A 27081-nucleotide genomic window follows, 5' to 3' on the forward strand; every position below is an offset into this window, starting at 1 on the left:
TATTTTTAATTGAAAATAAAATTCAGCTTTTACAGTCAGAGTAACTGATCTGGAACAGTGCATTGGTAAATTCATCATTATTTGGGGTTTCCTTCTAAAATATCTGCTCTTCTTAGTTCAACCACAAATTACTTGGTTTGATAACGAGCTGCTTCTTACCAATTACGGATGAATAATTTCTTCCGCAGCAGGAATTATTGGACGGAATTCTCTGGCCAGGTGTTATGCTGAAAGCCAGACTAGCAGATGATTATTGTGGTTGCTGCTGGCCTCCCTTGAAATCTAATAATTTGTTAGGAAGAAATTTCTGTTGTTCCACAACTGTCCATTCAGGGTTCCTTGAATCTTCTTATGGAGTATCTGGTATTGCCCACTCTCGGAGACAGGATAGTAGACTAAATGGTCCACTCTGCTCTGGTCAAGTGTGGCCGTTCTTATGTTCCTAGCAGTAATTGTATAGCAGTCACTCTGTACATTGTATCATAAGTTGTCATGTGACATGAAAAATCAGAAACCTGTCAGCTCGACTTAGAAGCTGTGAAGTGAACATGAGGTTCTGAGACTTAAAAAATACAATACAGAATATTTTGTAATATGCCATTTTTTAAAATTAAGGAAAGTTTCAAATATTTAAACATATGTATATTCCATTTCAACAGGCTCTCACCATGTTTTTATTTCATGTTAAAGACTTCTTTTAGGCCTTCCTGTGCCCGAGTTTCAGTTATTTTTCCCCAGTCTCTTGGGAGATCTGCTGGGTTAGCATTATAACTGTTAGCTAACTGGTGATTGAACTTCTGAAAAATAAACTTCCAGTAATCAGAAGCCTCAATGCTGGGATCTGGCTGAATGCGCCAGTCTGGGTAATAGATGCGATAATCTTTGTAGGGATGACGTTTCCCTTTTGTGACTGAATTTCGGAATGAGTTCTCAGAAACCACTTCAGATGAGCATATATCATAGACAAGTTTTTGTGTATCAAGATACCTGTAACCGCATAATCCTTGTGGCCGATGCACAGATGCAAAATGCTCCTTGTGGTCACTGCCTCCTGCTTCACAGGGGACTTTACAAAATGGACACTGCTTCCCACAGCCAAACACTTGCTTGAAGATCTCATCCTGGGGTTTTAATGACAGATTGGAGAGTTTGGCCTGAATATCCAAACCACCAAATTGGAGTAAGATTTCTTGTTCCAGATCCAGAAGAAAAGTTTGAATATTAGCACAAAACTGGCCTGTTTTTGCTGTGTTTTTAAACTGTATCCCAAGTAAGTTGTCCTTGGAAATGACTAGGTCCTGCTGCAGCGCTTCACAAAAGTTGTTTAAAAATGCTAAGACTGTGGTATTTTTTTCATTTTTGGAGCTTTCCAGAACTTCCCTCACTTTCTTTACTATTGTAGATAGAATCTTTTTCTCCAACTCTCCCAGACGCTTAGTCTCCCTGTAATGATCCATCATCCATCTCTGAATCCAGGTTTTGACAAATTCTTCATAGTTTTTAATATATTTCACATAGTTATCAAAGTTCATCTCCTCCAGAAGCTTTTTCTGTACAGTGAACTGGAAAAAGGTCCGGCTGCCATATTCAATGGACTCTGCCTTGTTGAGAATGTCATCTACTATCTCTATTCCTAGCCTTTTGTTGATATGATCCACCAAGGCAGGTTTGAGACACTGATAACAGAAATCCCTGGCCCTTGTTTGGTTCTCATCTTTTTCCAAATACAGGTCAGTGAAGGTGGAGAAATACTGAAGTTTCAGCTTCTCTAGACGACACTGAGGATCATTTTGTTGGATAAAATCTTCATGCATCTTCTGAAATCTCCAAGCCGCCTCCCCCAAAATATGAATTTTCAGGTCAACTTCAAAGCAAGCAGTAGTGCCGAGTTTTTTAACATCCTCCTGTTGGAGCCTCTCATTGATCATGTTCAGCAGTTCTCTGCAATGGATTTCATCGTAGTCCACTTTGGAATTTACCTTTTCTTCCGAGTATCTTTTACCCTCTTCTATTAAGGATTTAGCAAGTTCTTCTGTGTGAACAGTTGTTTCACATTCCCCTGTGGACAAGAGTTGTTTCATAGTTTTGATCCATGCTGTATCTATGTACTTGTTTTTCATTCTGAAATTGTTAATTCCATGAAACAACAAACTACCTAAATCCTGTAGCTTCTGCCTGACGGCACTCCCTCGATTTGCCAGGTCCTTTCTCAACTGGGACTCCATCTCTCGATAAACTTCACGTTTCTGTAAGCTGCTGAACTTCAACTCTGACAGTGTTTCTCTCCACATGTTTTCAAATTCTGATTTCAGTTCCTCATGCTCTAGTTTATGTTTTTTATTCCTACATTCATCCAAGACCCTGTCAACTTTCCCTTCAATTATCTGCATGTATGAGGTCTGGATGTTTTCTGTCTTGTGCTGGCCTTTTCGAATTCGAATTGCTACCTCGCACTTGTGCTCGGAGTAGCTCTCAAGTTCGTTTTTGAGGCTGTTTGCACTCCTGATAAAATCTTCTCTGTACTTTTCTATCAGGTGCAGATTCGAAACTCCACTTTCAAAATAATCTTGTAAATTATCCAAAACTTTTTGTTTCTCGTGCTGCAGTTTTTCCTGTGCCTCATTTTTCAACATGGATAAGGCACTAGCCTGTAGTTTCTCTGATGTCTGATTCTGAATGACAGTTTCCTTTTCAGATACCCAGAGATGTATCTCTTTGCGGAAATGCCACTCCCACTCGGAATACTTCATAGACAGCTGGTTATAGGCTTCAGCTACAAGGCTGTTTCTGAAACTGAAGATGAAGTTCTCGTGTTTTACAGCATTCCACAGGCTCTCCACCCATTTGACAAACTGGGGAATGTCCTTAGGGGCTCTATTACGTGACTGTTTCTTTATAAAATCAAGCAGGTATTTCTTTAGCTCACACACCCTCTCACTGTATCCCATGTTCACTGGAGCCATGGGAGGGACTCCATGCCACAGCCCAGGGATGTACCAGTTGTGTTTCTCTGCATCATAGTCCATAATACATGAAAATTTCACTTTTTTACATTGTTTTTCCATCCTAGCTGCAGCTTTGGTCATTTCATTCAGCTGCTCTAGGAGGTGCTTCCTGTCCCTCATGTTTTGCTCACGCGCAGACACATCACTGACATTCTGATGCACAAATTGGCAGTTGGCTTTTTGCCCTATTTCCTCCATTCTGAGAAAGGCATGGACCGCAATTTGCAGAATATCCTTCATTTCAGTGGCATTCTCCATGGCCATGTTAACGATGGTTATGTCACTTAACCCAATCACCAGTGTGGCCAGCTCATTGTCATGTTGATAACTATCCTCCAGCAGGGCCAGTTCAGGGGCTTTCAAGCCTTCTGTGTCTATCACCAGGATGAAGTCACAGCCCAGTTCCTGCTGAAAGTTCTCTGCCACTTTAATGAGCATCATGAAGGCTCCCCGCGTACATCGGCCACTGCTCACTGCAAACTGCAGGCCGAACATGGTGTTGAGGAGGGTGGATTTCCCAGTGCTCTGTACTCCCAGCACCGTCAGAACCACCATTCTGGACCTTCCCCCCAGCTTGGCATGGAGCTCAGTCAGAACATCTGTCACCCAATGCAGTGGGATGTTGGATGAATCTCCATCTAACAGTTCCATAGGAAACCCTTCCAGCATCAGGTCAGCTGCTATGCCTGGGAGATGGATGAAATGTCTTTGGCATTCTGCCTTGTCTCCTTCTTTAACCATTGAGCATTCAGCTTCATAGAACTGCCCCAACTCACGCATGAAATGCTCAACCCCTAAGGAAGTGGTAGATATTAATTTATCCAGCATAGTTAGTGCTTGTGGGTCATCTCCTGCCATTTTACTTTCCCCTTTATATTGATCCCGTAGTTTAAAAAGATTATCTCGAGCAATGTGATCCAGGCTAAACTTCATCCATTTCAGGAAGTAATGTTTCTCCATTAAAGGCAATTGTTCTATTCCATTAATAAATTTAATCAATCCATCAGTAAGGTCACATTGATTCTGCTGTCTACGTAATTCCAACAGTTCCTCTCTCAGTTGAGATTTATAGTCTTCAGTGGCAGTCTCCCCTTGCCTTCTCATTCTGCACAGTTCTTTTTCCACTTTAGCCAATTTTTCCCAGAGATCCCCCTGCAGTCTCAGCATTTCCCTCTTGTACTTTGCCACATCTTTTATTTCCACAGTGATTTCTCTCGCCCGCTTGCTTGCACTCTGGCATTCCTTACGGTCCTCATCTACCTGGATTCCTAGTTCACGTGCAGTCACAGCCATGGCTTCCAAATTCATTCTCTCGGGAGGTGAACTTGTTATGCTTTTTATTGTATATTTCAGTTTTTGAACAAATCCTGCATTATTTGTGGTGCTGTCTTTCTTCAGCAGTTGCGATTTGCTCAGATTCAGCACTGGAGCCAACTTATTAAGGAATCCCAATGTTTCCTTGGGATTTCCATTCTTGCAGTTGAGGATGAAGTAGTATTTAGTGGCTGATCCCTGCAGGGATGATAACAGCGTGTATTGTCTCTCACTGATGCTCTCAGTAACTATGAACACTGCTGAGGAGACCACTGTTAAAAAGCTGAACTGCAGCCAGTGAGATTCAATGTCTCCACGCAGATTTGTAGCTGCAACGGGTTCTGGGAAAAGATCTGAATTCTCCCTCCCAGCAGGGAAATACCAGGAAATCTCAACCAGCCCATCTGCGATTTCCCGAGGGACATTCCCAGAGTCCATGTCCCGATGGATAAAGAAATCGTGGTGCTGCTGGGAGGGGCTGAGAACCTCATTGAGGAGTTTGGACTTGGAGAAGCTGCAGCTCCCCATCCGCACAAAGGAAATGGTTGGCATTGCTGTGAGCACCAGGCTCTCCTCTCTGAACCCTCTGCTCTCTGCCAGGGAGTGCGGCCTCCACTTCCTCACAATGTCCCTCATGGCCCACAGCAGTAGGGTGCACTTGGGGGTGTTGATGGGAGGTAGCAGCAGAGGGAGGGCAAACTGGCACATGGACATTTTGGACAGGATCTCCTGCTGTAGGAAACTGTCGGAGCAAAGCAGAACGGCACAGAGAACATCGAGGGGATGTAGAGACTCTCTGATGTCAGTGTCACTAAAACTAAAAACATCTCCACCTGCAATCTGTGCCTCCTCACTGCCTCCTTCATCATCATATGCTCTATGCACAAGGCTTGTGTTTCTGGCTGTCCCATTCAGAGTCATTAGTTTCCTCAGGAAATGCCACGGTAAATCCCCTAACATCTGAGGAGTCCAGTTTTCTATACTTTCTGAGCCAATTTCCAGGACATGCTGCAGCCTGAGTTTTGTGCTTTGGTATTCCTGCAGGTTTAGCTGAGAAAGGAGTCCTTGAAAAGCGTTATTTTTCTCTGTAAAACAAAATGAAAATAGGATTCTCACGACTTTCGGAAGTTAGATATTCCCAGACAGAACATTTTTAGAGATGGAATTAATGATGTAAAATCTTAATAATTTAAAAGGAAAATTCCATTGGTGGCTAGTAATTAGGGGCTAATGGAGTTAAAGCTAATAAACTAATCCCCCTCTTCTATTTCTTTAACTAACCTTTACAGCAGGGCTTCTCAACCTTTTTCTTTCTGAGGCCCTCCTCAACATGCTATAAAAACACCACAGCCCACCTCTGCCACAATAACTGGTTTTCTGCATATAAAAGCTGGGGGCAGCATTAGGGGGTAGCAAGCAGGGCAATTGCCTGGGGCCCCACACCACAGGGACCCCCACGAAGTTACATTGCTCAGGCTCCAGCTTCAGCCCCGGGTGGCAGGGCTCAGGGAGCTGGGCTTCAGCCCCATGCGGTGGGGCTTCAGCTTTCTGCCCTGGGCCCCAGCGAGTCTAATGCTGGCCCTGCTTGGAGGCCCCCCTGAAACCTGCTCAAGGCCCCCTAGGGGGCCCCAGACCCCTGGTTGAGAACCACTGCTTTACAGCATATACTGTTCTTTTCTCCCTTCTCTCCAGCAGCCATATGAGGGAACAGTGGGGGGTCGGGAAGGGGCGGAAGGAGAGTCTGGCAGTGCTCCCCCCACCTTCTTTACAGCATCACGGTAGAGGGCTGTCTCTGGAGGGAGGGGCTGGTGGGACTGGTGCCCTCATCCCTTATTGGTACATGCAGACTGGAGCTGGAGGTGTAATTTCAAGCTGGAATAGACATAGGCATGCTAGCTTTGTTTGATCTAGTGTGATAAAAATACAAGTGTAGCCACAGTGGCGGGGTCGTGGGATGCCCGCGTACAATCCCATCTGAGATCCTGTGTACGTGCTCAGGAAGCTAGCCCACACCACCGCAGCTAGCGTCTACCTTTAGTGTGCTCGCTTGATCAAAGCTAGCGCGGGTATGTCTGCCCAAGCTGGAAATTGCACTTCGAGCTCCAGTGTAGACAGGCCCTAAAAGAGCTCCTCTCTCCACTGAAAGTATAGAGCGTTGCTGAGGTCAGAACATGCATACACGCTGCCTTTTCAATCCTCTTGGCACAGAATCAGAGTAATCCTAGAGTGTGAGTGCAGGTACAGCCCCCGTGCAAAGCTCCATCCCACCTCAGGAGCAGCATGCAGGGCCCAAATCGCAGGAAGACGAGGGAGAGTGAATGAGCAATCGTCCAAGGTGTCACTTTCCTGGTAGGGACCTGTGACCAGGAAGCAGTAGGCCCATGACACAGTGAGGTGAGTGAGCAGTGAAAAGAGTGGCAGGGAGGCCTGTGACAGGGAGGTGGGGAGCAGGGCACATGGATTTCTCAGCTCTTTATTTTTCCCAGGTGGGAGTAGGGCGTGAGAAAGCCGAGTGGTAACTGTCTGCTCATTTTCACTAGGAGCAATGATAGGAGTTACAGCATTAGGAGCTACTGAGAGGAGCAAAATGTATTTATTGAAGGAGAGGAAAAGCCCCAAATTGATTAGTTGGTTAGGTGATTTTATTGGGACATCAATCCAATCAGGAAGCAAATGTGGGGACAGGGGTGCAAGGAGAAGGGGTAAAATTGTAGAGAGGTTCTCACATTGTTAACTGGGTTCTCTCTCAAGGCAGATGGGTCATTTGTGAGGCCAGAAATTAACTTGATTTGTATCTGTTTTTTTAGAGAAGGTGTTACATGGCATTATATTTTATTGTTGGATTCTGGTTTTTAGTTTGCTGGTCTTTGCACTCACTGTTACTCCTTGCTAGGTCTGAAACTTCAGAGTCATGTTAAGATGCAGTTAGTCAGAGGAGTGTCAGTGGAAAGCCTCAGCTCTGTAAGTATGCAGGGGATTTGTGTTCTGCAGTAGCAGAGTCTCCTTAATTGTGTATCTCTGATGGCCATCCAACTACAGACAGTGGGGGGGCTAAATCATAGACGATTAGGGTTGGAAGAGACCTCAGGAGGTCATCTAGTCCAACCCCCTGCTCAAAGCAGGACCAACCCCAATAGATGTGTTTGTGTGTGGGGAATGGTAATTCACTGTTCAATGCATGTTATCCACAAAGGGACTTTAGGCGTTGCAACACTCAGCATTGCAACACATAATTTTTAAGCGCCCTGCTGCCCACTGGACTCCTCAGTCCCGAGCTAGGATCCCAGGCTCCCTATATAATGCATGGGGAGAGTAGACACCTAGAAATGGGATTCACAGAAGTCAGCATGCTGAGCCAGGAACCAAAATGAAATACTGATGAAAAGGGTGGGACCTAAGCCCTGCCCCTCAAAGGTAATTAGATACTTAACTCTGGGCCAGAGAGAGATGCCTATATCTGCTCAGGATTCTCAGCTGTAAACCCTCTCCTGAAGTTAGGCTCCTAAACTAGGTCATCCGCTGAGAGACCCCACCCCATTATAGCCAAAAGCCTGCTGGAGTGTGGGAGATCCAAGTTCAAGTCCCTCCTTGAAATCAGCCAGACTGGGTTTTTGAAAAGGGGCCTCCCACATCACAGGCGATTGCCCTATTGAGTATTCTGGGGGATGCATATTCCATCCAGCTCAAAAGATCACCAGTCTGGTTGCCCTGGGCTGTCTTTTGTGCAAGGCTTGAGCCAGCAGGCATGCTCTGAGAATGCTACCAGATCAGACTCCACAGGCTAGAAAGGTGGGGCAATGTCTAGCTGAGAATCCCCAGGCTTGGGGCTGCTGTCCCATCTGCAGCTCCTGCTGGGGCTCAGGGCTTCCACCCTGTGGCTCCTTCCAAGGCTCAGGACACCCATTTTTCAAATTGGCCAGGGCCTCTGGGCATGGGCCCCATGGGCCCATGTGTTAATCCTCTACTGACTGTGACTTGCAGCTAGGAGCCCCTGGCTGGCGCGCTCCCAGCAGCACTGGGGGGAATCGAACCCACCTCCACCTCTAGGAGTCTCCTCCAGCTGCAACAGTTCCGTGATACTTCACCCCAGCAAGGCTCAGGCCTTGTCTACCCTACTAAGTTTTGTCGCCAAAAACTGCCTTTTGGCGACAAAACAGTGAGAGCGTTCACACTGCAATGCGACTTTTGCTGGGAAAAACGTCTGGTTTCGGCAACAAAAAATGTCCACCCTAAGAGAGAGTTTTTTCTTTCCCCCTCCCTTTATTGTTGACAAAGAGCCAGCGTAGACACTGCTGTTTGTTTTGTGGACAGAACTGGCTTCCGCCAGTATCCCACAATGCCAGTTCTGATCGCTCTGTTCAGTGTTTTGATTTCTGCTGCCCTGCAGGCATGTGTCCCTCCCCTTTCAAAGCTCTGAGAAGTATCTGACAGCTGAGTGTGCTGCTCTCTTTGGGGAACAAAGAACAAATCATTGGAATGCTCCTGTTCTGCCCGGCACTAGGAACACAGCGGCAGGCAGACTGCTGTCACTGGTGGGGGGCAGTACTGGATTTATAATGGTGCCAAAGGCACCATGGCACTGGGCCCGTACACAGCAGGGGCCCCCCCGGGCCCGGCACTCCACCTCCGCTACAGCCCAGCAGCCGCAGTGCTGGATCTCCTCTCCAGCCCCTTCCCCGGACGACCTGGACCCTGGACTTCTCCTCCCCCTGCTCCCGCCCATCGCTCCTCCTCTCAGCTGTCCGGCTGAGGGCTCCTTTCGTCTCCCCACCACATGCCTTGCCGCTCCTCCGGGTTGCCGGTGATGGACAGTCTGCCGCTTCAGGCTCCCCTGGGCTCAGGAACCCCAAAGCCAGGGGCTGTCAACCAACCGCCCGGAGTGGAGTGGAGGGGATGGAGTCCCTGCTTGCCGCTCAGCTGCTCTGCAGCAGAGGAAGGGTGGGGGGCTAGGACCAGGGAGAAAGTAGGTACCCGCTCTATGTGGGTAGGTGTGTGGGTGGGATCCTGTTTACCCCCTCCCCAGCTCTGCTGCGCTTGCGGTTTACCCCTGGTCCCTCCCTTGCTCCAGGGAGCAACCCTAGCTCCTGCCCCGCTGTGCTTTTGCCCCCCCGCCCCTGCCTTGCTCCAGCTGGGGACCAATCCTCCCTGCCCATGCCCTGCTGTGCTCTTGCCCCTCGCCCAGAGGAGGATTTACCATAAAACACAGGGTGCCCTGGCACAGGAACCCCCCAACAACAGGGGGCCCCAGGGCTGGGCAGCTGCAGGGGCAGAAGCTTGATCCTGCTGGCTCCTGCTGCAGGCTTCACCCGCCCCCACTGGCAGCCAATCTCCCCCCTCCCCGAGCGCGCCACATCCCCTCTCCTCCCCCACCCTCCCAGCACTTCCCCTGCCTCCAAACAGCTGTTTGCCAGCGCTCAGGATGCTCCAGGAGGGAGGGGGAGGAGCAGGGCTGTAGCGCACTTGGGAGCAGGGACTTGGTGAAGGGCTGGAATCTGGGCAGGACGGAGCAGAGGTGGGGCCCTTGCACTCCCTCTACACATACGCCCCCAGCCCCACAACCCCAGCCCCAATTTATTCACCCCCTTCACACACAGGGAGCCCCCTGCCACCCTCCCTGACTCCAGCACCCCTTCACACACCGCCCAGCCCCCGCCGCCCTCCCTGACTCCCGCATCCCCTCACACACTGCCCAGCCCCCTGCCGCCCTCCCTGACTCCCGCACCCCCTCACACACTGCCCAGCCCCCTGCCCTCCCTGACTCCCGCACCCCCTCACACAACCCCAGCCCTGACTCCTGCACCTCCCCACATCCCACTCTCACCAAACAGGAGCTCCTTCACCCCCACCCCACATCCCCACCTGCACCCCTTGCACCAAACAGGAGCTGCCCCAAGTAAGCGCTCAACACCCCAACCCCCTGCCCCAGCTCTGAGCCTCCTCCCACATCCTAACTCCTGGACAGACCCTGCACCCCAACTTTTTTTACATTTTGTTTAATAAGCACTCTTATCCAAAGCACTTTACAATAGTTAGCTAATGGTACAAACAATATTTGGAAAGATCATTAAGTGATCCATTGAGACCCTCAGCAATTTTCAAGTGGTCTGTGGAAAAATAAGTTAGACTACAAAAACAATCAAGGTACCTCACTTTATTTTCATTTTCTTCCTATTTCTTATAGGAGGACAATGAAGAACAAAAGAATGAACAGCGGGGCCGGGCGGGGGGGGAGATAAGAGAGAATGTTCTTTTTCTTGGCTGGGTCCCAAGGGGGGGGCCCAAAAATGAAGCTGAGCACAGGGCTCCACTAACTCTAAATCCGCCACTGTCCTGCCATATGAAAAAGCTATATAAGATGGGGAGTGACATCATAAGGGTTCTTCACTCCCCACCCAAGAAGAGTCTTGGAAACACGCAAGAACAAAGACTGAACTGGGGGAAGCGCAGGACCCAGGCTAAAGGGATTTCTAGCCTGTGAAGGAAACACCTGGGGGGTTCTAAGATGTAAAGCAAGTGCAGCTTGCCCCTTAAGAATCTTCAGCCTGCTTGTATCATCTCTTAGGGTGAGAATCTGCTAATTCATATCCAGTATATTTAGTATAAGAAGTTTAGTTTGTGTGTTTAGTTTATTTGCTAGGTAATCTGCTTTGATCTGTTTGCTATCCCTTATACTCACTTAAAATTTATCTTTTGTGGTTAATAAACTTGTTTTTGGTTTATCTAAACCAGGGAGTTGGAGTGGGTGTGTCAAGGTTCCTTCCCCATTCTGAACTCTAGGGTATAGATGTGGGGACCTGCATGAAAACCTCCTAAGCTTACTTTTACCAGCTTAGGTTAAAACTTCCCCAAGGTATAAACTATTTTACCCTTTTGCCCTTAGACTTCCACTGCCACCACCAAACTTTATCTGGGTTCCTGAGAAAAAGTAGTTTGGACACATCTTTCCCCCCAAAATCCTCCCAACCCTTGCACCCCACTTCCTGGGGAAGGTTTGGTAAAAATCCTCACCAATTTGCATAGGTGACCACAGACCCAAACCCTTGGATCTTAAGAACAATGAAAAAGCAATCAGGATCTTAAAAGAAGAATTTTAATGAAAGAAAAAGTAAAAGAATCACCTCTGTAAAATCAGGATGGTAAATACCTTACAGGGTAATCAGATTCAAAACATAGAGAATCCCTCTAGGCAAAACCTTTAGTTACAAAAAGACACCAAAACAGGACTATACATGCCATTCAGCACAGCTTATTTACCAGCCATTTAAACAAAAGGAAATCTAACGCATTTCTAGCTAAATTACTAACAAGTTCTAAGACTCCATTCCTGTTCTGTTCCCAGCAAAAGCATTACACAGACAGACAGACCCTTTGTTCCTCCCCCCTCCAGCTTTGAAAGTATCTTGTCTCCTCATTGGTCATTTGGTCAGGTGCCAGTGAGGTTATCCTGGCTTCTTAACCCTATATAGGTGAAAGGGTTTTACCTCTGGCCAGGAGGGATTTTATAGCACTATAAACAGAAAGGTGGTTACCCTTCCCTTTATATTTATGACATCATGTCTTATTTCCACAGCCCATCCTCTCATCCTGCCTCTTTTCTCCATCCATTGGTGAGTGCTGCTGCTCCTCCCTTTTCCCTTCGCCATTCCCCTGGTGGCTCACCTTCTGTCCTCTCCTCCAGCTCTTCTCTGGTGTCTCCCTTAGAGCCCTGGGAAACAGCTAGGAGAAACAGGATGAAATTTAATGAAAGAAAAGATTAGGCTCAATATCCAGAAAAACTTCCTGACAGTGAGACCTATGAAGCCGTGGAATCATCTTCCTAGGGGGAAGGTTGGAGCCCCATCACCTGGGTCATAGAAAATTAGGACTGGATAAACACTTGGAGAACAGACAGTATGCAAAAATACTAGGCGTCTTCAAGTCTCCCTGCCAGAAAAATCCCCACCTGTTCCTGGCTGTTTTGGGTCTTAGTGATGCTTTCGTTTTGTTTCTCTGTTTGAAATGTTGCTAGATGCTAACCTCATCTTTGTAACAAATGCATTTGCTGCTGGTTAAATCTTCCCTTGGGCCTTGTCTCTACTAGGAAAATTAAAACCATAGATCAGCACCAATACAGGGCAACTGGTTTTAGCAATAGAGGGGGATGTTTTTTCAGTTTGCAGTCTGGTAGCAGGCAGTGTGTTGTGAGAGAAGCAGAGCCTTTGATGAAAGCTGAGCCCTGATTAGGGGGCCAGGCATCCCTGATTAGGGACCCTATAAAGGCAGCCAAGCAGCCAGCGGCACATGAGCAGCAACACAAAGCCAAAAAACAGAGCTGACAACAGGGAAGTTTGAGAGGGAGCTTGTAAGGGGAGTTTGCGGGAAGGGGTGTGTGTGTGTTGTTGTTGTTTTTGACAGGTGCTGAGGAGGGAAGGCTATGACAGCTACAGAAGCAGCCACGGTAGGGACCCAAGAAATGGACGAGACAATGAAGATGAGTGATGTGGAAGCTGCAGGATTTATGTCATTCTGCGGAGGGTACCTGAAAGCTGCTTCCTTTTTATGCCTGCTAGATTTGATTGAAGAGCGGATCAGAGGTTTGGAGATGCTTTTAGAAGCCATGGTTGAGTTTCAAAGAGGATTTGAGCAGAGGATGGAAGGAAGGTGAGAGGAAGCTGAAGAGAAAAGTCAAGACTCAATGCAAGCTAAATTGAAGAGCTGTGAATGTAGGCTGCTAAATGAGGAGAGTGGCCAGTGGAAGCATGTGACTATGAAAACAAGGCAGAGGAAAAGACCAGCTAGCGAACAAGAAATAGAGCCGAGGAACAGGTTTGCTGAGCTGGATAAAGGGGAGAGGCAGGCAGTAACAGAAAATGGATGGGCAAGGAAGAAGAGAAGAGTAGCTAGTCACCCACAAGAAGAGGAGAAGAGTCAATGGAGGTAGCCAGAGTTCAGAGCCCCAGGAGGAGAGAGGAAGACTTGCCAAAGATTGCAAGTGAGAACAGAAGGCAGGGAGACTTGCAGCCAGAGGGATCACAAGGGGGAAGGCTGGAGAATTGAACCAACACCAGGAAGAGAGAGGTCTATGTGACCGGGAACGTCCTACTAAGAAGACAGGCCTGTCACCGGAGCTGATCCAGAGAACAGAAGGCTGTGCTGTCTGACAGGAGCTAAGATATGGGATGTGGACCTGAGGCTGAAGTGGATCCTAATCGGAACAGGAAAGAATCCATAAGAACGGCCATACTGGGCCAGACCAAAGGTCCATCTAGCCCAGTATCCTGTCTTCTGACAGTGGCCAGTGCCAGGTGCCCCAGATGGAATGAACAGACCAGGTAATCATCAAGTGATCCATCCCCTGTCGGTCATTCCCAGCTTCTGCCAAAGACAGCCTAGGGACACCCTCCCTGCCCATCCTGGCTAATAGCCATTGATGGACCTATCCTCCATGAATTTATCTAGTTCTTTTTTGAACCCTATTATGGTCTTGGCCTTCACAACATCCTCTGGCAAGGAGTTCCACAGGTTGACTGTGCAATGTGTGAAGAAATACTTCCTTTTCTTTGTTTTAAACCTTCTGCCTATTAATTTCATTTGGTGACCCCTAGTTCTTGTGTTATGAGAAGTAGTAAACAACACTTCCTTGTCTACTTTCTCTACACCAGTCCTGATTTTATAGACCTCAATCATATCTCCCCTTAGCCATCTCTTTTCCAAGCTGAAAAGTCCCAGTCTTATTAATCTCTCCACATAAGGAAGTTGTTCCATACCCCTAATAGTTTTTGTTGCCCTTTTCTGAACCTTTTCCAATTCCAATATAATCCACTGATTGTCCTCCACATGGGAAAAATTATGCTGCTAGATTCTCACTGGAACAATTTTCCCTATGACTGGAGAATTGCAAATATAGTACCTATATTTAAGAAAAGAGAAAAAAGTGATCCAGGCCTCTTATTTTAACCTCAGCTGTATGCAAGGTCTTAGAAGAAATTTTGAAAGAAAGAATAGTTAAAGACATAGAGGCAAACAGTAATTGGGATAAAATACAACATGGTTTGCAAAAGAAAGACTATGCCAGAAGATAACAGATTTTCTAGACAAAAGAAATGCAGTAGATCTAGTCTGCCTGAATTTCAGTTAGGCATTTGATACAGTTCCACATGGGAAGTTATTAGTTCAATTGGAAAAGATGGGGATTAATATGAAAATTGAAAGGTAGGTAAGGAACCAGTTAAAGGGGAGACTACAATGGATTGTACTGGAAGGTGAACTGTCAGGCTGCAGGGAGTTTACTAGTGGAGTTGCTCAGGGATTGGTCTTGGGACCAATCTTATTTAACATTTTCATTAATGAACTTGGCACGAAAAGTAGGAGTGTGCTAATTAAATTTGCAGAAGACACACAGTTGGGAGGTATTGCCAATACGGAGGAGGACTGGAATATCATACAAGATCTGGATGACCTTGAAAACGGGAGTGATAGAAATGGGATGAAATCTAATAGTGAAAAGTGCAAGGTAATATACTTAGGGACTAACAACAAGAATTTTTGCTATAAGAAGGGGACATATCCCTTGAAAGTGACAGAGGAGGAGAAAGACTTGGGTGTATGGATTGATCACGGGATGACTATGAGCCACCAATATGATATGGCCTTGAAAAAGGCTAATGGAATCCTAGGATGCATAGAATCATAGGACTGGAAGGGACCTCGAGAGGTCGTCTAGTCCAGTCCCCTGCACTCACGGCAGGACTAAGTATTATCTAGACCAGGGGTTCTCAACCTTTTTCTTGCTGAGGCCCCCTTCAACATCCTATAAAAACACCAGGGCTCGGCGCAGGAGGCAGGGAGTGCAGGGCTCTGGGCTGGGGGACATCCTTGGGCATAGGCATATATTTACTTCTATTTCGGGGTGGCAAGGGCTGGCAGGGATCAAGCCAGCTCTGCACAGCAGGGTCCAGGGACAGCGTGCCCCCTCCACCCCCTGACTCACTTAGGAGGCCACCCAGCTGTCTGGGTAGTGGGGGGATGCAATAAAAAAAATATAACTCAAAGGGGGGACTCAGTTCAAAAAGTTTTAAAACATTTCAAGGTGCAGGCAGGGGAGTAGCTAGGGGCTGTGTGAAGTGAGGGAATAGCTCAGGGTGCAAGGAGGGGATAGCTAAAGGGCTGTGTATGGGAAGGGGGTAGCTCAGGGTGCAGGGAAGGGGTAGCTTTGGGCTGTGTGCAGGCAGGGGATCGCTCCAGGTGCAGGGAGGGGATAGCTAAGGGCTGTGTACAGGAAGGGGGTAGCTCAGGGTGCAGGGAAGGGGTAGCTATGGGCTGTGTAGTGGCAGGAGGGCTCCCAGTGCAACTCCCAGCTTCAGGGGGCAGGTGTTGGGGCTCCCAGCTTCAGCCCCCCTGGCTTGGGGTGTGGGTGAGGGCTGCTGGCTTCAGCCCTGCGCCGCTCCCGGCTTCAGCACTGGTGCTCGCTGTGCCAGGTTTCAGCCCCGGGGCTCTGCAGCCCCCTGAAAGGGCTCTGCAGCCCCTGGTTGAGAACACTGATCTAGACTATCCCTGGCAGGTGTTTGTCTAACCTGCTCTTTAAAATCTCCAAGGATGGAGATTCCACAACCTCCCTGGGCAATTTATTCCAGTGCCTAACCACCCTGACAGTTAGGAAGTTTTCCCCTAATGTCCAGCCTAAACCTCCCTTGCTGCAATTTAATCCCATTGCTCCTTGTCCTATCCTCAGAGGTTAAGGAGAACAATTTTTCTCCCTCCTCCTTGTAACAACCTTTTATGTACTTGAAAACTGTTGTCATGTCCCCTCTCAGTCTTCTCTTTTCCAGACTAAACAAACCCCTGTCTTCCCTCACAGGTCATGTTTTCTAGATCTTTAATCATTTTCATTGCTTTTTGGACTCTTTCTAATTTGTCCACATCTTTCCTGAAATCTTTGAGCATAAGTTCTTTGAAGGGGTCAACAAACATGTGGACATTTCTTTCCTGAAATGTGGCGCCCAGAACTGACCTTGCATCAGGCGAGATATTTCCAGTCGAGACAGGGAAGTGTTACTGCCATTATACAAGGCACTGGTGAGACCTCATCTGGAATACTGGGTGCAGTTCTGGCCTCCTGTGTTTAAGAAAGACAAATTCATATTGGAAGAGGCACAGAGAAGGGCTACTGGGATGATCAGAGGACTGGAGAACCTACCTTAGGAGAGGAGTCTTAAGGAGCTTGGCTTGTTTAATCTAACAGAATGAAGGCTGAGGGGAGATATAACAGCTCTCTATAAATGAATCAGAGGGCTAAACACCAGGGAGGGAGAGGAGTTATTTTAAGTCAAGTCCTAACGTTGGCACAAGAACAAATGGATAGCCAGTTTATATCAATAAGTTTAGGCTTGAAATTAGATGAAGGTTTCTAACTATCAGAGGAGTGAAGTTCTGGAACAGTCTTCCAAGGAGAGTAGTGGGGGCAAAAAAACTAACCTTGTTCAAGATTGAACTTGATAAGTTTATGGAGGGGATAATAGGATGAGGTTGCCAACAATGGCATATGGTCAGCCACGACTGCTATTAGCAAATATCTCCAATGACTGGAGATGGGACACTAGATGGGAAGGGCTCTGTGTTATTATAGTGATTTGTTTCCCAGGTGTTTGGCTGCTGGATCTCACCCACATGCCCAGGGTCTAACTGACTGCCTTATTTGGGGCTGGGAAGGACTTCCTCCCCAGGTCAGATTGGGAGAGAAACTGGCCTTTTTTTTTTTTTTTTTTTTTTGCTTCCTCCGCAGCTTGGAGTCACTTGCTGGTCTGAAGTCTTCAAATCAAGATTTGAGGATTTCAGTAACTCAGCCAGAGGTTCTGGGTCTATTACAGGAAGGGGTGGGTGTGGTTCTATGGCCCACAATGTGCAGGAGGTCAGACTAGATGATCATAATGGTCCCTTCGAGACTTAAAATTCTATGAGTCTATGTAGAATCAGGCATTTTTACCATTTTTTAATACTTTTGCTCTGTGTAGGATGCTTACAAGTAATCAGCCAATTAATGATGGGTAGAAGGAGCAGCAGTCAGTGAAAACTGATATATAAAATCATTTGGAGCCATCTAGGTCCTGTTCCAAAGAACGCAGCTGGGCTGCTGGTCAGTCAAAGATGTGCAGTTCTCAGGGTGTGTCTTCACAGCACAGTTAGTTTAAGTAATAACTTGCGTGTTACCCCAACTAGACTCTTGTCCACAAACAAGAATCTCTAGCTGTAGTTAAGTGTAGATTAAACTCAGGTTAGCTACCTTGTGCGTGTGTGTGCATGCCGCTGAAGCTCCAGCTAATAATCCAGTGTTACCTCTCAGCAGCACCTAATCCAATCGCTCTGCTACTCAAATCGTTCTGTGTTACTCCAGTGTTGTTTTGAAGTGTGGTTGCTCTCACTAGAGCTAGGCTAGCTCAAGTGCAGTAACTTGAGTATACGAAGTCTAGCTAACTCTTGCAGTGAAGATAAAGGCCACAAAGAACTCTGCCATCAGAGATGGACGGCTGAGAGATGTGCAAAAACCAGTACCCTCCAAATATCACAGGTGGCATGGAGGGGAAGGTTGCACCTGAGTAGCTCTGAGGAACATGGCTTCCACCTCCTGTGCTCCTCTGACAGCAGCACTGGCTGGCAAATCACAGATGGTTTGCCAGTTGAAAGAACAAATCTCACAAACCACACGTGGGTTGTCAGAGCTGGACTTGCAGCAGGAATGGTGAGGGTATTTGGGTGAGACTTGGGGAAGGGGATGCTTTAGAACTAGTCTCTATGTACTCTCTATGTCTCCATTTTTTTCCTGATTTTCAAATGTAAAGAGAATCATTCAAAACAGTTAAGGTTGATAAGGACAAACGCCACCCACATCAAAACCACAAAAGCAATGAAATATTGAGTAAAACCATACAAATGGATCACCAGCAAGTATTATCTGGACCACAGCTGGAGAACCACTGCAGCAGTGAATTTAAATGTTCAGACATAACATTTCATTCACAAGACATCTAGATAGACGTATGTGTAGTGCTGGGGAGGAGCCGGTGGTCATGGTACATATAGGTACCAATGACATAGGGAAGGATAGGAGAGAGGTCCTGAAGGCCAAATTTAGGCTGCTAGGTAAGAGATTGAAATCATAAGAATGGCCATACTGAGTAAGACCAAAGGTCCATGCAGCCCAGTATCCTGTCTACCGACAGTGGCCAATGCCAGGTGCCCCAGAGGGAGTGAACCTAACAGGTAATGATCAGTGATCTCTCTCCTGCCATCCATCTCCACCCTCTGACAGAGGGAGGCTTGGGACACCATTCCTTACCCATCCTGGCTAATAGCCATTAATGGACTTAACCTCCATGTGTTTATCCAGTTCTCTTTTCAACGCTGTTATAGTCCTAGCCTTCACAACCTCCTCAGGCAAGGAGTTCCACAGGTTGGCTGTGCACTGTGTGAAGAACTTCCTTTTATTTGTTTTAAACCTGCTGCCCATTAATTTCATTTGGTGGCCCCTGTGGGAACAAGTAAATAACTTCCCCTTATTCACTTTCTCCACACCACTCATGATTTTATAGACCTCTATCATATCCCCCCTTAGTCTCCTCTTTTCCAAGCTGAAAAGTCCTAGCCCCTTTAGTCTCTCCTCATAGGGGACCCATTCCAAACCCCTTATCATTTTAGTTGCCCTTCTCTGAACCTTTCCTAACGCCAGTTGTGGCAAAATACCTTGTTCACCTCAGCAGGCTCAGTCCTTTTTAGACTTGGAGACTTAGGTTTGGGGCAAGGCAAATCCTTATAGGTGGCACAGGCTCCTGCTACTCCTCTCCTCAGTCGGTCCCTTGTGCTTGTTTCCTTTCCCTTCTGGGGAGCGAGTGCAGCCTCCCTACTGGGAAGGTCTGGTGTCTTGCTGCAAACAGCCTACTGGCAACTTCCCTGTTCCCCTCACTCTCCCTCTCCTTCCACCCCGGGGAGGGTTTAAAAAGGTCCCAACTAGTTGGAGTCAGCTGAACCTAATTGGTTCCCTAGCAACCCCTTTTCCAGCTGAACCTTATTGCCCCCTGGTTAGCTCTCCTCAGTGGATAGGGAGGGGCCTTTTAATCCCCTGGGACTAATTACTACCCCGCCCTTTGGAGCGGTTTGTCCTGGGTTTACCACACAGTATATCTTTTCTGAGAGGAGGGGACCACATCTGTATGCAGTATTCAAGATGTGGGCATACCATGGATTTATGTAAGGTCAATAAGATAGTCTCCGTCTTATTCTCTATCCCTTTTTTAATGATTCCAAACATCCCGTTTGCTTTTTTGACTGCCGCTGCACACTGCATGGACATCTTCAGAGAACTATCCACGATGACTCCAAGATCTTTCTCCTGATTAGTTGTAGCTAAATTAGCCCCCATCATATTGTATGTATAGTTGGAGTTATTTTTTCCAATGTGCATTACTTTCCATTTATCCACATTACATTTCATTTGCCATTTTGTTGCCCAATCACTTAGTTTTGTGAGATCTTTTTGAAGTTCTTCACGGTCTGCTTTGGTCTTAACTATCTTGAGCAGTTTAGTCTCATCTGCAAACTTTGCCACCTCACTGTTTTTACCCCTTTCTCCAGATCATTTATGAATAAGTTGAATAGGATTGGTCCTAAGACTGACCCTTGGGGAACACCACTAGTTACCCCTCTCCATTCTGAAAATTTACTATTTATTCCTACACTTTGTTCCCGGTCTTTTAACCAGTTCTCAGTCCATGAAAGGATCTTCCCTCTTATCCAGTGACAACTTAAGAGCCTTTGGTGAGGGACCTTGTCAAAGGCTTTCTGGAAATCTAAGTACACTGCGTCCACTGGATCCCCCTTGTCCACATGTTTGTTGACCCCTTCAAAGAACTTATGCTCAAATAAATTGGCTAGTCTCTAAGGTGCCACAAGGACTCCTTTTCTTTTTGCAAATACAGACTAACACGGCTGCTACTCTGAAACCTGTCAAATAGATTAGTAAGACATGATCTCCCTTTACAGAAACCATGTTGACTTCTGCCCAACAATTTATGTTCTTCTAGGTGTCTGACAATTTTATTCTTTACTATTGTGTCAACTAATTTGCCCGGTACTGATGTTAGACTTACTGGGTCTGTAATTGCCAGGATCACCTCTAGAGCCCTTTTTAAATATTGGTGTTACATTACCTGTCTTCCAGTCATTGGGTAGAGAAGCTGATTTAAAGGACAGGTTACAAACCATAGTTAATAGTTCCGTAATTTCACATTTGAGTTCTTTCAGAACACTTGGGTGAATACCATCTGGTCCCGGTGACTAGTTATTGTTCAGTTTATCAATTAATTCCAAAACCTCCTCTAGTTACACTTCAATCTGTGGCAATTCCTCAGATTTGTCACCTACAAAGGACGGCTCAGGTTTGGGAATCTCCCTAACATCCTCAGCCGTGAAGACTGAAGCAAAGAATTCATTTTGTTTCTCTGCAATGACTTTATCGTCCTTAAGTGTTCCTTTTGTATCTCGATAGTCCAGGGGCCCCACTGGTTTTTTAGCAGGCTTCCTGCTTCTGATGTACTTAAAAAACATTTTGTTATTAACTTTTGAGTTTTTGGCTAGCTGTTCTTCAAACTCCTTTTTGGCTTTTCTTATTACATTTTTACACTTAATTTGGCAGTGTTTATGCTCCTTTCTATTTACCTCACTAGGATTTGACTTCCACTTTTTAAAAGATGCCTTTTTATCTCTCACTGCTTCTTCTACATGGTTGTTAAGCTACGGTGGTTCTTTTACTGTGTTGTTTAATTGGGGGTATACATTTAAGTTGAGCCTCTATTATGGTGTCTTTGAAAGTGTCCATGCAGCTTGCAGGGATTTCACCCTAGTCACTGTGCCTTTTTATTTCTGTTTAACTAACCTCCTCATTTTTGCATAGTTCCCCTTTCTGAAATTAAATGCCACAGTGGTGGGCTGTTGAGCTGTTCTTCCCACCACAGGAATATTAAATGCTATTATATTATGGTCACTATTTCCAAGCGGTCCTGTTATAGTTACCACTTGGACCAGATCCTGCGCTCCACTCAGGACTAGATCGAGAGTTGCCTCTCCCCTTGTGGGTTCCTGTACCAGCTGCTCCAAGAAGCAGTCATTTAAAGTATCGAGAAATTGTGTCTCTGCATTTCATCCTGAGGTGACATGTACCCAGTCAACATGGGGATAATTGAAATCCCCCTCTATTATTGAGTTCTTTATTTTGATAGCCTCTCTAATCTCCATTAGCATTTCATCATCACTATCACTGTCCTGGTCAGGTGGTAGATAATAGATCCCTACTGTTATATTCTTATTAGAGCCTGGAATTACTATCCGTAGAGATTCTATTGAACATGTGGATTAATCTAAGATTTTTATTTCATTTAATTCTACATTTTCTTTTATGTATAGTGCCACTCCCCCCCATCCCCCCGCATGACCTGTTCTGTCCTCCCGATATATTTTGTACCCCGGAATGATTGTGTCCCATTGATTGTCCTCACTCCACCAGGTTTCTGTGATGCCTATTATACCAATATTCTCCTTTAACACGAGGCACTCTGGTTCACCCATCTTATTATTTAGACTTCTAGCATTTGTGTACAAGCACTTTAAACATTTGTCACTGTTTATTTGTCTGACCTTTCCTGATGTGTCAGATCCTTTTTTATGTGAATGTTTCTCGTCTGAACTGGCCCATACTTTATCCTCTTCCATCCTCTTCTCCTGACTAAAACCTAGAGAATGTCTCTCAATAGACTCTCCTCGAAGAGAACTCTCTGTCTGATCCACGTGTGCCTCTGCAGCCATCAGCTTCCCCCCCCCCCCACCACCATCTCTTTGTTTAAAAACTGCTCTGCAACTTTTTTAATGTGAAGTGCCAGCAGCCTGGATCCACTCTGGTTTAGGTGGAGCCCACCCTTCCTGTATAGGCTCCCCTTAGCCCAAAAGTTTCCCCAGTTCCTAATAAATCTAAACCCCTCCTCTCTACACCATCGTCTCATCCACGCATTGAGACCCTGCAGCTCTGCCTGCCTACCTGGCCCTGAGCATGGAACAAGCAGCATTTCGGAGAATGCCACCATAGAGGTCCTGGATTTCAGTCTCTTTCCTAGCAGCCTAAATTTGGCCTCCAGGACATCTCTCCTACCCTTCCCTATGTCATTGGTACCTACATGTACCACGACCACCGGCTCCTCCCCAGCACTACACATAAGTCTATCTAGATGCCTCGAGAGATCCGCAACCTTCGCACCAGGCAGGCAAGTCACCATACGGTTCTCCCGGTCATCGCAAACCCAGCTATCTATGTTTCTAATGATCAAATCTCCCATTACTAACACCTGCCTTTTCCTAATGACTGCAGTTCCCTCCCCTGGAGAGGTAACCTCAGTGCAAGAGGCTACCCCAACATCATCTGGAAGGAGGGTCCCAACTATGGGAAGGTTTCCCTCTGTTCCCGTTGACTGCTCTCCTTCTCTGGGCCTTCCATCCTCCTTAACAGCGCTGGGGCTGTCTGACCGGAGGTGGGACAAATCTACAGTGTCCTTGAAAGCCTCCTCAACAGACCTCTCTGCCTCCCTTAGCTCCTCCAGTTCTGTCACCCTGGCCTCCAAAGCCCGTACGCGGTCTCTGAGGGCCAGAAGCTCCTTGCACCAAATGCACACATATGCCACCCACCCACAGGGCAGGTAATCATACATGCTTCACTGAGTGCAATAAACTGGATAGCCCCCAATCTGGTGCTGGGCTTCTGCCTGCAGTCTCTCCTACAGCTACCTAGGTTAATGATAGGGTTTTTGTTTAAAACAAGAAGTTTTGATTAAAGTTTAGTTTAAAGGTTTTAAAGAATGGCAAGTGTACCTCGCCCCCTTCCCACTCCCCTTCCAAACTCCCTCTCGAAACTCCCTGTTAGCAGTCCCTGTTTGCAAAGCTCAAGTCCAGGACCTCCATGTTAGCATTCTCTGAGACGCTTCCAGTTCCATGTGCAGGGCCAGTTAGATAGGCAGAGCTGCAAGGTCTCAATGTGTGGATGAGACAATGGTGTAGGGAGGAGGGGTTTAGATTTATTAGGAACTGGGGAAACTTTTGGGAAAGGGGGAACCTGTAGAGGAAGGATGGGCTCCACCTAAACCAAAATGGAACCAGATTGCTGGCACTTAAATTTAAAAAGGTCATGGAGCAGTTTTTAAACTCAGGGCTGGTGGAAGGCCGACAAGTGTGGAGGAGCATGTGGTTCGGACATCCCTTAGGGGAGGATCTATTAATCGAGAAGATCTATTAATTAAGACTCTCTATGTCCTCTTAAGGACGAGAGGATGGAAAATGATAAAATACAGGCAGGATCTGATCAGAAACAGTCAAATGAAAGAGTCCCATTCAATTATATTGTGTAATGGCTGACAGCTCAAAGGAGACAAGTTTTTAAAGTGCTTATATACCAGTGCTAGAAGTCTAAATAATAAAATGGGTGAATAAGGATATTAATATAATAGGCATCACAGAAACTTGGTGGAATGAGGATAATCAATGGGATACAGTAACACCAGGGTACAAAATATTTTGGAAGGAGTGGCACTATATGTGAAAGAAAGAGTAGAATCAAATGAAGTAAAACCCATAAATGAATCAAACTGTGCCATAGAATCTCTATGGATAGAAATTCCATGCTCTCATAATAAGAATATAGTGGTAGGTATATAGCGGTAATATATTACCGACCACCTGACCAGGATGGTGATAGTGACTGTGAAATGCTCAGGGAGATTAGAGAGGCTATTACAATAAAAAACTCAATAATAATGGGGGATTTCAATTATCCCTATATTGACTGGGTACATGTCGCCTCAGGACGGGATGCAGAGATAAAGTTTCTTGACACCTTAAATGACTGCTTCTTGGAGCAGCTGGTCCTGGAACCCACAAGAGGAGAGGCAATTCTTGATTTAGTCCTAAGTGGAGCACAGGATCTGGTCCAAGAGGTGAATATAGCTGGACCGCTTGGTAATAGTGACCACAATATAATTAAATTTAATATCCCTGTGGCAGAAAAAACACCACAGCAGCCCAACAGCGTAGTATTTAATTTCAGAAAGGGGAACTACACAAAAATGAAGAAGTTAGTTAAACAGAAATTAAAGGGTACCGTGCCAAAAGTGAAATCTCTGCAAGCTGCATGGAAACCTTTTAAAGACATCATCGTAGAGGTTCAACTTGAATGTATACCCCAAATTAAAAAACATAGTAAGAGAACCAAAAAAGAGCCACCTTGGCTAAACCACAAAGTAAAAGAAGCAGTGAGAGGCAAAAAGGCATCCTTTAAAAAATGGAAGTTAAATCCTAGTGAGGAAAATGGAGAGAAGCATAAACACTGGCAAATGAAGGGTAAAAATACAATTAGGGAGGCCAAAAAAGAATTTGAGGAACAGTTAGCCAACCAGTGGGGCCACTGGACGATCGAGATGCTAAAGGAGCACTGAAGGACGATAAGGCCATTGCGGAGAAACTAAATGAATTCTTTGCATTGGTCTTCATGGCTGAGGATGTGAGGGAGATTCCCGAACCTGAGCCATTCTTTTTAGGTGACAGATCTGAGGAACTGTCCCAGATTGAGGTATCATTAGAGGAGGTTTTGGAACCAATTGATAAATTAAACAGCAATAAGTCACCGGGACCAGATGGTATTCACCCAAGAGTTCTGAAGGAACTCAAATGTGAAATTTAAGAACTACTAACTGTAGTCTGTAACCTATCATTTAAATCAGCTTCTGTATCAGATGACTGGAGGATAGCTAATGTGATGCCAATTTTTAAAAAGGGTTCCAGAGGTGATCCCTGCCATTGCAGGCCTGTAAGCCTGAGTTCAGTACCGGGTAAACTGGTTGAAACTATAATAAAGAAAAATACTGTCAGATATATAGATGAACATAATTTGTTGGGGAAGAGTCAACATGGTTTTAGTAAAGGGAAATCATGCCTCACCAATCTACTAGAATTCTTTGAGGGGGGGTCAACAATCATGTGGGCAAAGGGGATCCAATGGATATTGTGTACTTAGATTTTCGGAAAGCCTTTGACAAGGTCACTCATCAAAGGCTCTTAAGCAAAGTAAGCTGCCACAGGATAAAAGGGAAGGTGCTCTCATGGATTGGTAACTGGTTAAAAGATAGGAAACAAAAGGTAGGTATAAATGGTCAGTTTTCAGAATGGAAAGAGGTAAATAGTGGTGTCCCGCAGGGGCCTGTACTATTCAACATATTCATAAATGATCTGGAAAAAGGGATAAACAGTGAGGTGGCAAAATTTGCAAATGATACAAAATTACTAAAGATAGTCAAGACCCAGGCAGACTGCGAAGCGCTACAAAAGGATCTCTCAAAACTGGGTGACTGGGTAACAAAATGGTAGATGACGTTTAATATTGATAAACGCAAAGTAATGCACATTGGAAAGCATAATCCCAACTACACCTATAAAATGATGGGTTCTAAATTAGCTGTTACCACTCAAGGAAGAGATCTTGGAGTCACTGTGGATAGTTCTCTGAAAACATCCACTCAATGTGCAGCGGCAGTCAAAAAAGCAAACAGAATGTTGGGAATCATTAAGAAAGGGACAGATAACAGGACAGAAATATCATGTTGCCTCTATATAAATCCATGGTACACCCACATCTTGAATACTGCGTGCAGATGTGGTCGCCCCATCTCAAAAATATATATTAGAATTGGAAAAGATTCAGAAAAGGGCAACAAAAATGATTAGGGGTATGGAACAGCTTCCCTATGAGGAGAGCTTAAGACTGGGACTTTTCAGCTTGGAAAAGAGATGGCTAAGGGGAGATATGATTGAGGCCTATAAAATCAGGACTGCTGTAGAGAAAGTAGACAAGGAAGTGTTGTTTACTACTTCTCATAACACAAGAACTAGGGGTCACCAAATGAAATGAATAGGCAGCAGGTTTAAAACAAATAAAAGGAAGTATTTCTTCACACAACGCACAGTCAACCTGTGGAACTCCTTGCCAGAGGATGTTGTGAAGGCCAAGACCATAACAGGGTTCAAAAAAGAACTAGATAAATTCATGGGAGGATAGGTCCATCAATGGCGATTAGCCAGGATGGCAGGGATGGTGTCCCTAGCCTCTGTTTGCCAGAGGCTGGGAATGAATGACAGGGGATGGATCACTTGATGATTACTTGTTCTGTTCATTCCCTCTGGGGCACCTGGCACTGGCCACTGTCAGTAGACAGGATCTTTGGTCTGACCCAGTATGGCCATTCTTATGTTCATTCATGTACATATATAATGCAAAATTTTGTTATAGTTGGGAAATATGCTGTCTCTCTCTCAGTGTTATGGCTATTACCTTTTTTTTAATGAAAAATAGAATAGAAAGAGATTCGACCTACCATGGCCAGAAGGTTGTAAATTCTGATTGGTGCCAGGAAAGAGGATTTCTAAACACTCCAGAAATTGCTGGCAGGTTGACTCCCCTTTTTTCTGTATGTGAATTAACAACTTCCTGATTTTGATCACGATGTCCTCTTTTTGATTGAAGCTGTTGTACTCCTCCTCTGTGATGATGGACAGGGCAAGTAACTCATCCAAGATGTTATCAGGGTCTCTTTGAATAAGTTGTATCAGCTCTTTGCGTTTGGTGCATAGAATCCTGTATTTGTCACCAGTGGCCATTATCACTGAATCACAGGATCCGCAGTCATTTGCTTTTAAGAGACAGAAG

General features: G+C 45.8%; 1 protein-coding gene across 1 annotated transcript; it reads right to left on the reverse strand.

Moving 5' to 3' along the window:
- Nucleotides 1-674: 674 nt before the first annotated feature.
- On the reverse strand, nt 675-27072 carry LOC141989659 (interferon-induced very large GTPase 1-like). The gene is made up of 4 exons (XM_074956595.1): nt 26750-27072; nt 11908-12035; nt 8911-9178; nt 675-5437 (listed from the first exon to the last, which is right to left on the reverse strand). The coding sequence occupies exons 1-4, from the start codon at nt 27030-27032 to the stop codon at nt 675-677; spliced, it is 5442 nt and encodes a 1813-aa protein (XP_074812696.1). The 5' UTR covers nt 27033-27072.
- Between the last annotated feature and the right edge of the window lie 9 nt (nt 27073-27081).

The sequence above is a fragment of the Natator depressus genome, chromosome 6 (assembly GCF_965152275.1).
Source record: "Natator depressus isolate rNatDep1 chromosome 6, rNatDep2.hap1, whole genome shotgun sequence".
Taxonomy (NCBI): domain Eukaryota; kingdom Metazoa; phylum Chordata; order Testudines; family Cheloniidae; genus Natator; species Natator depressus.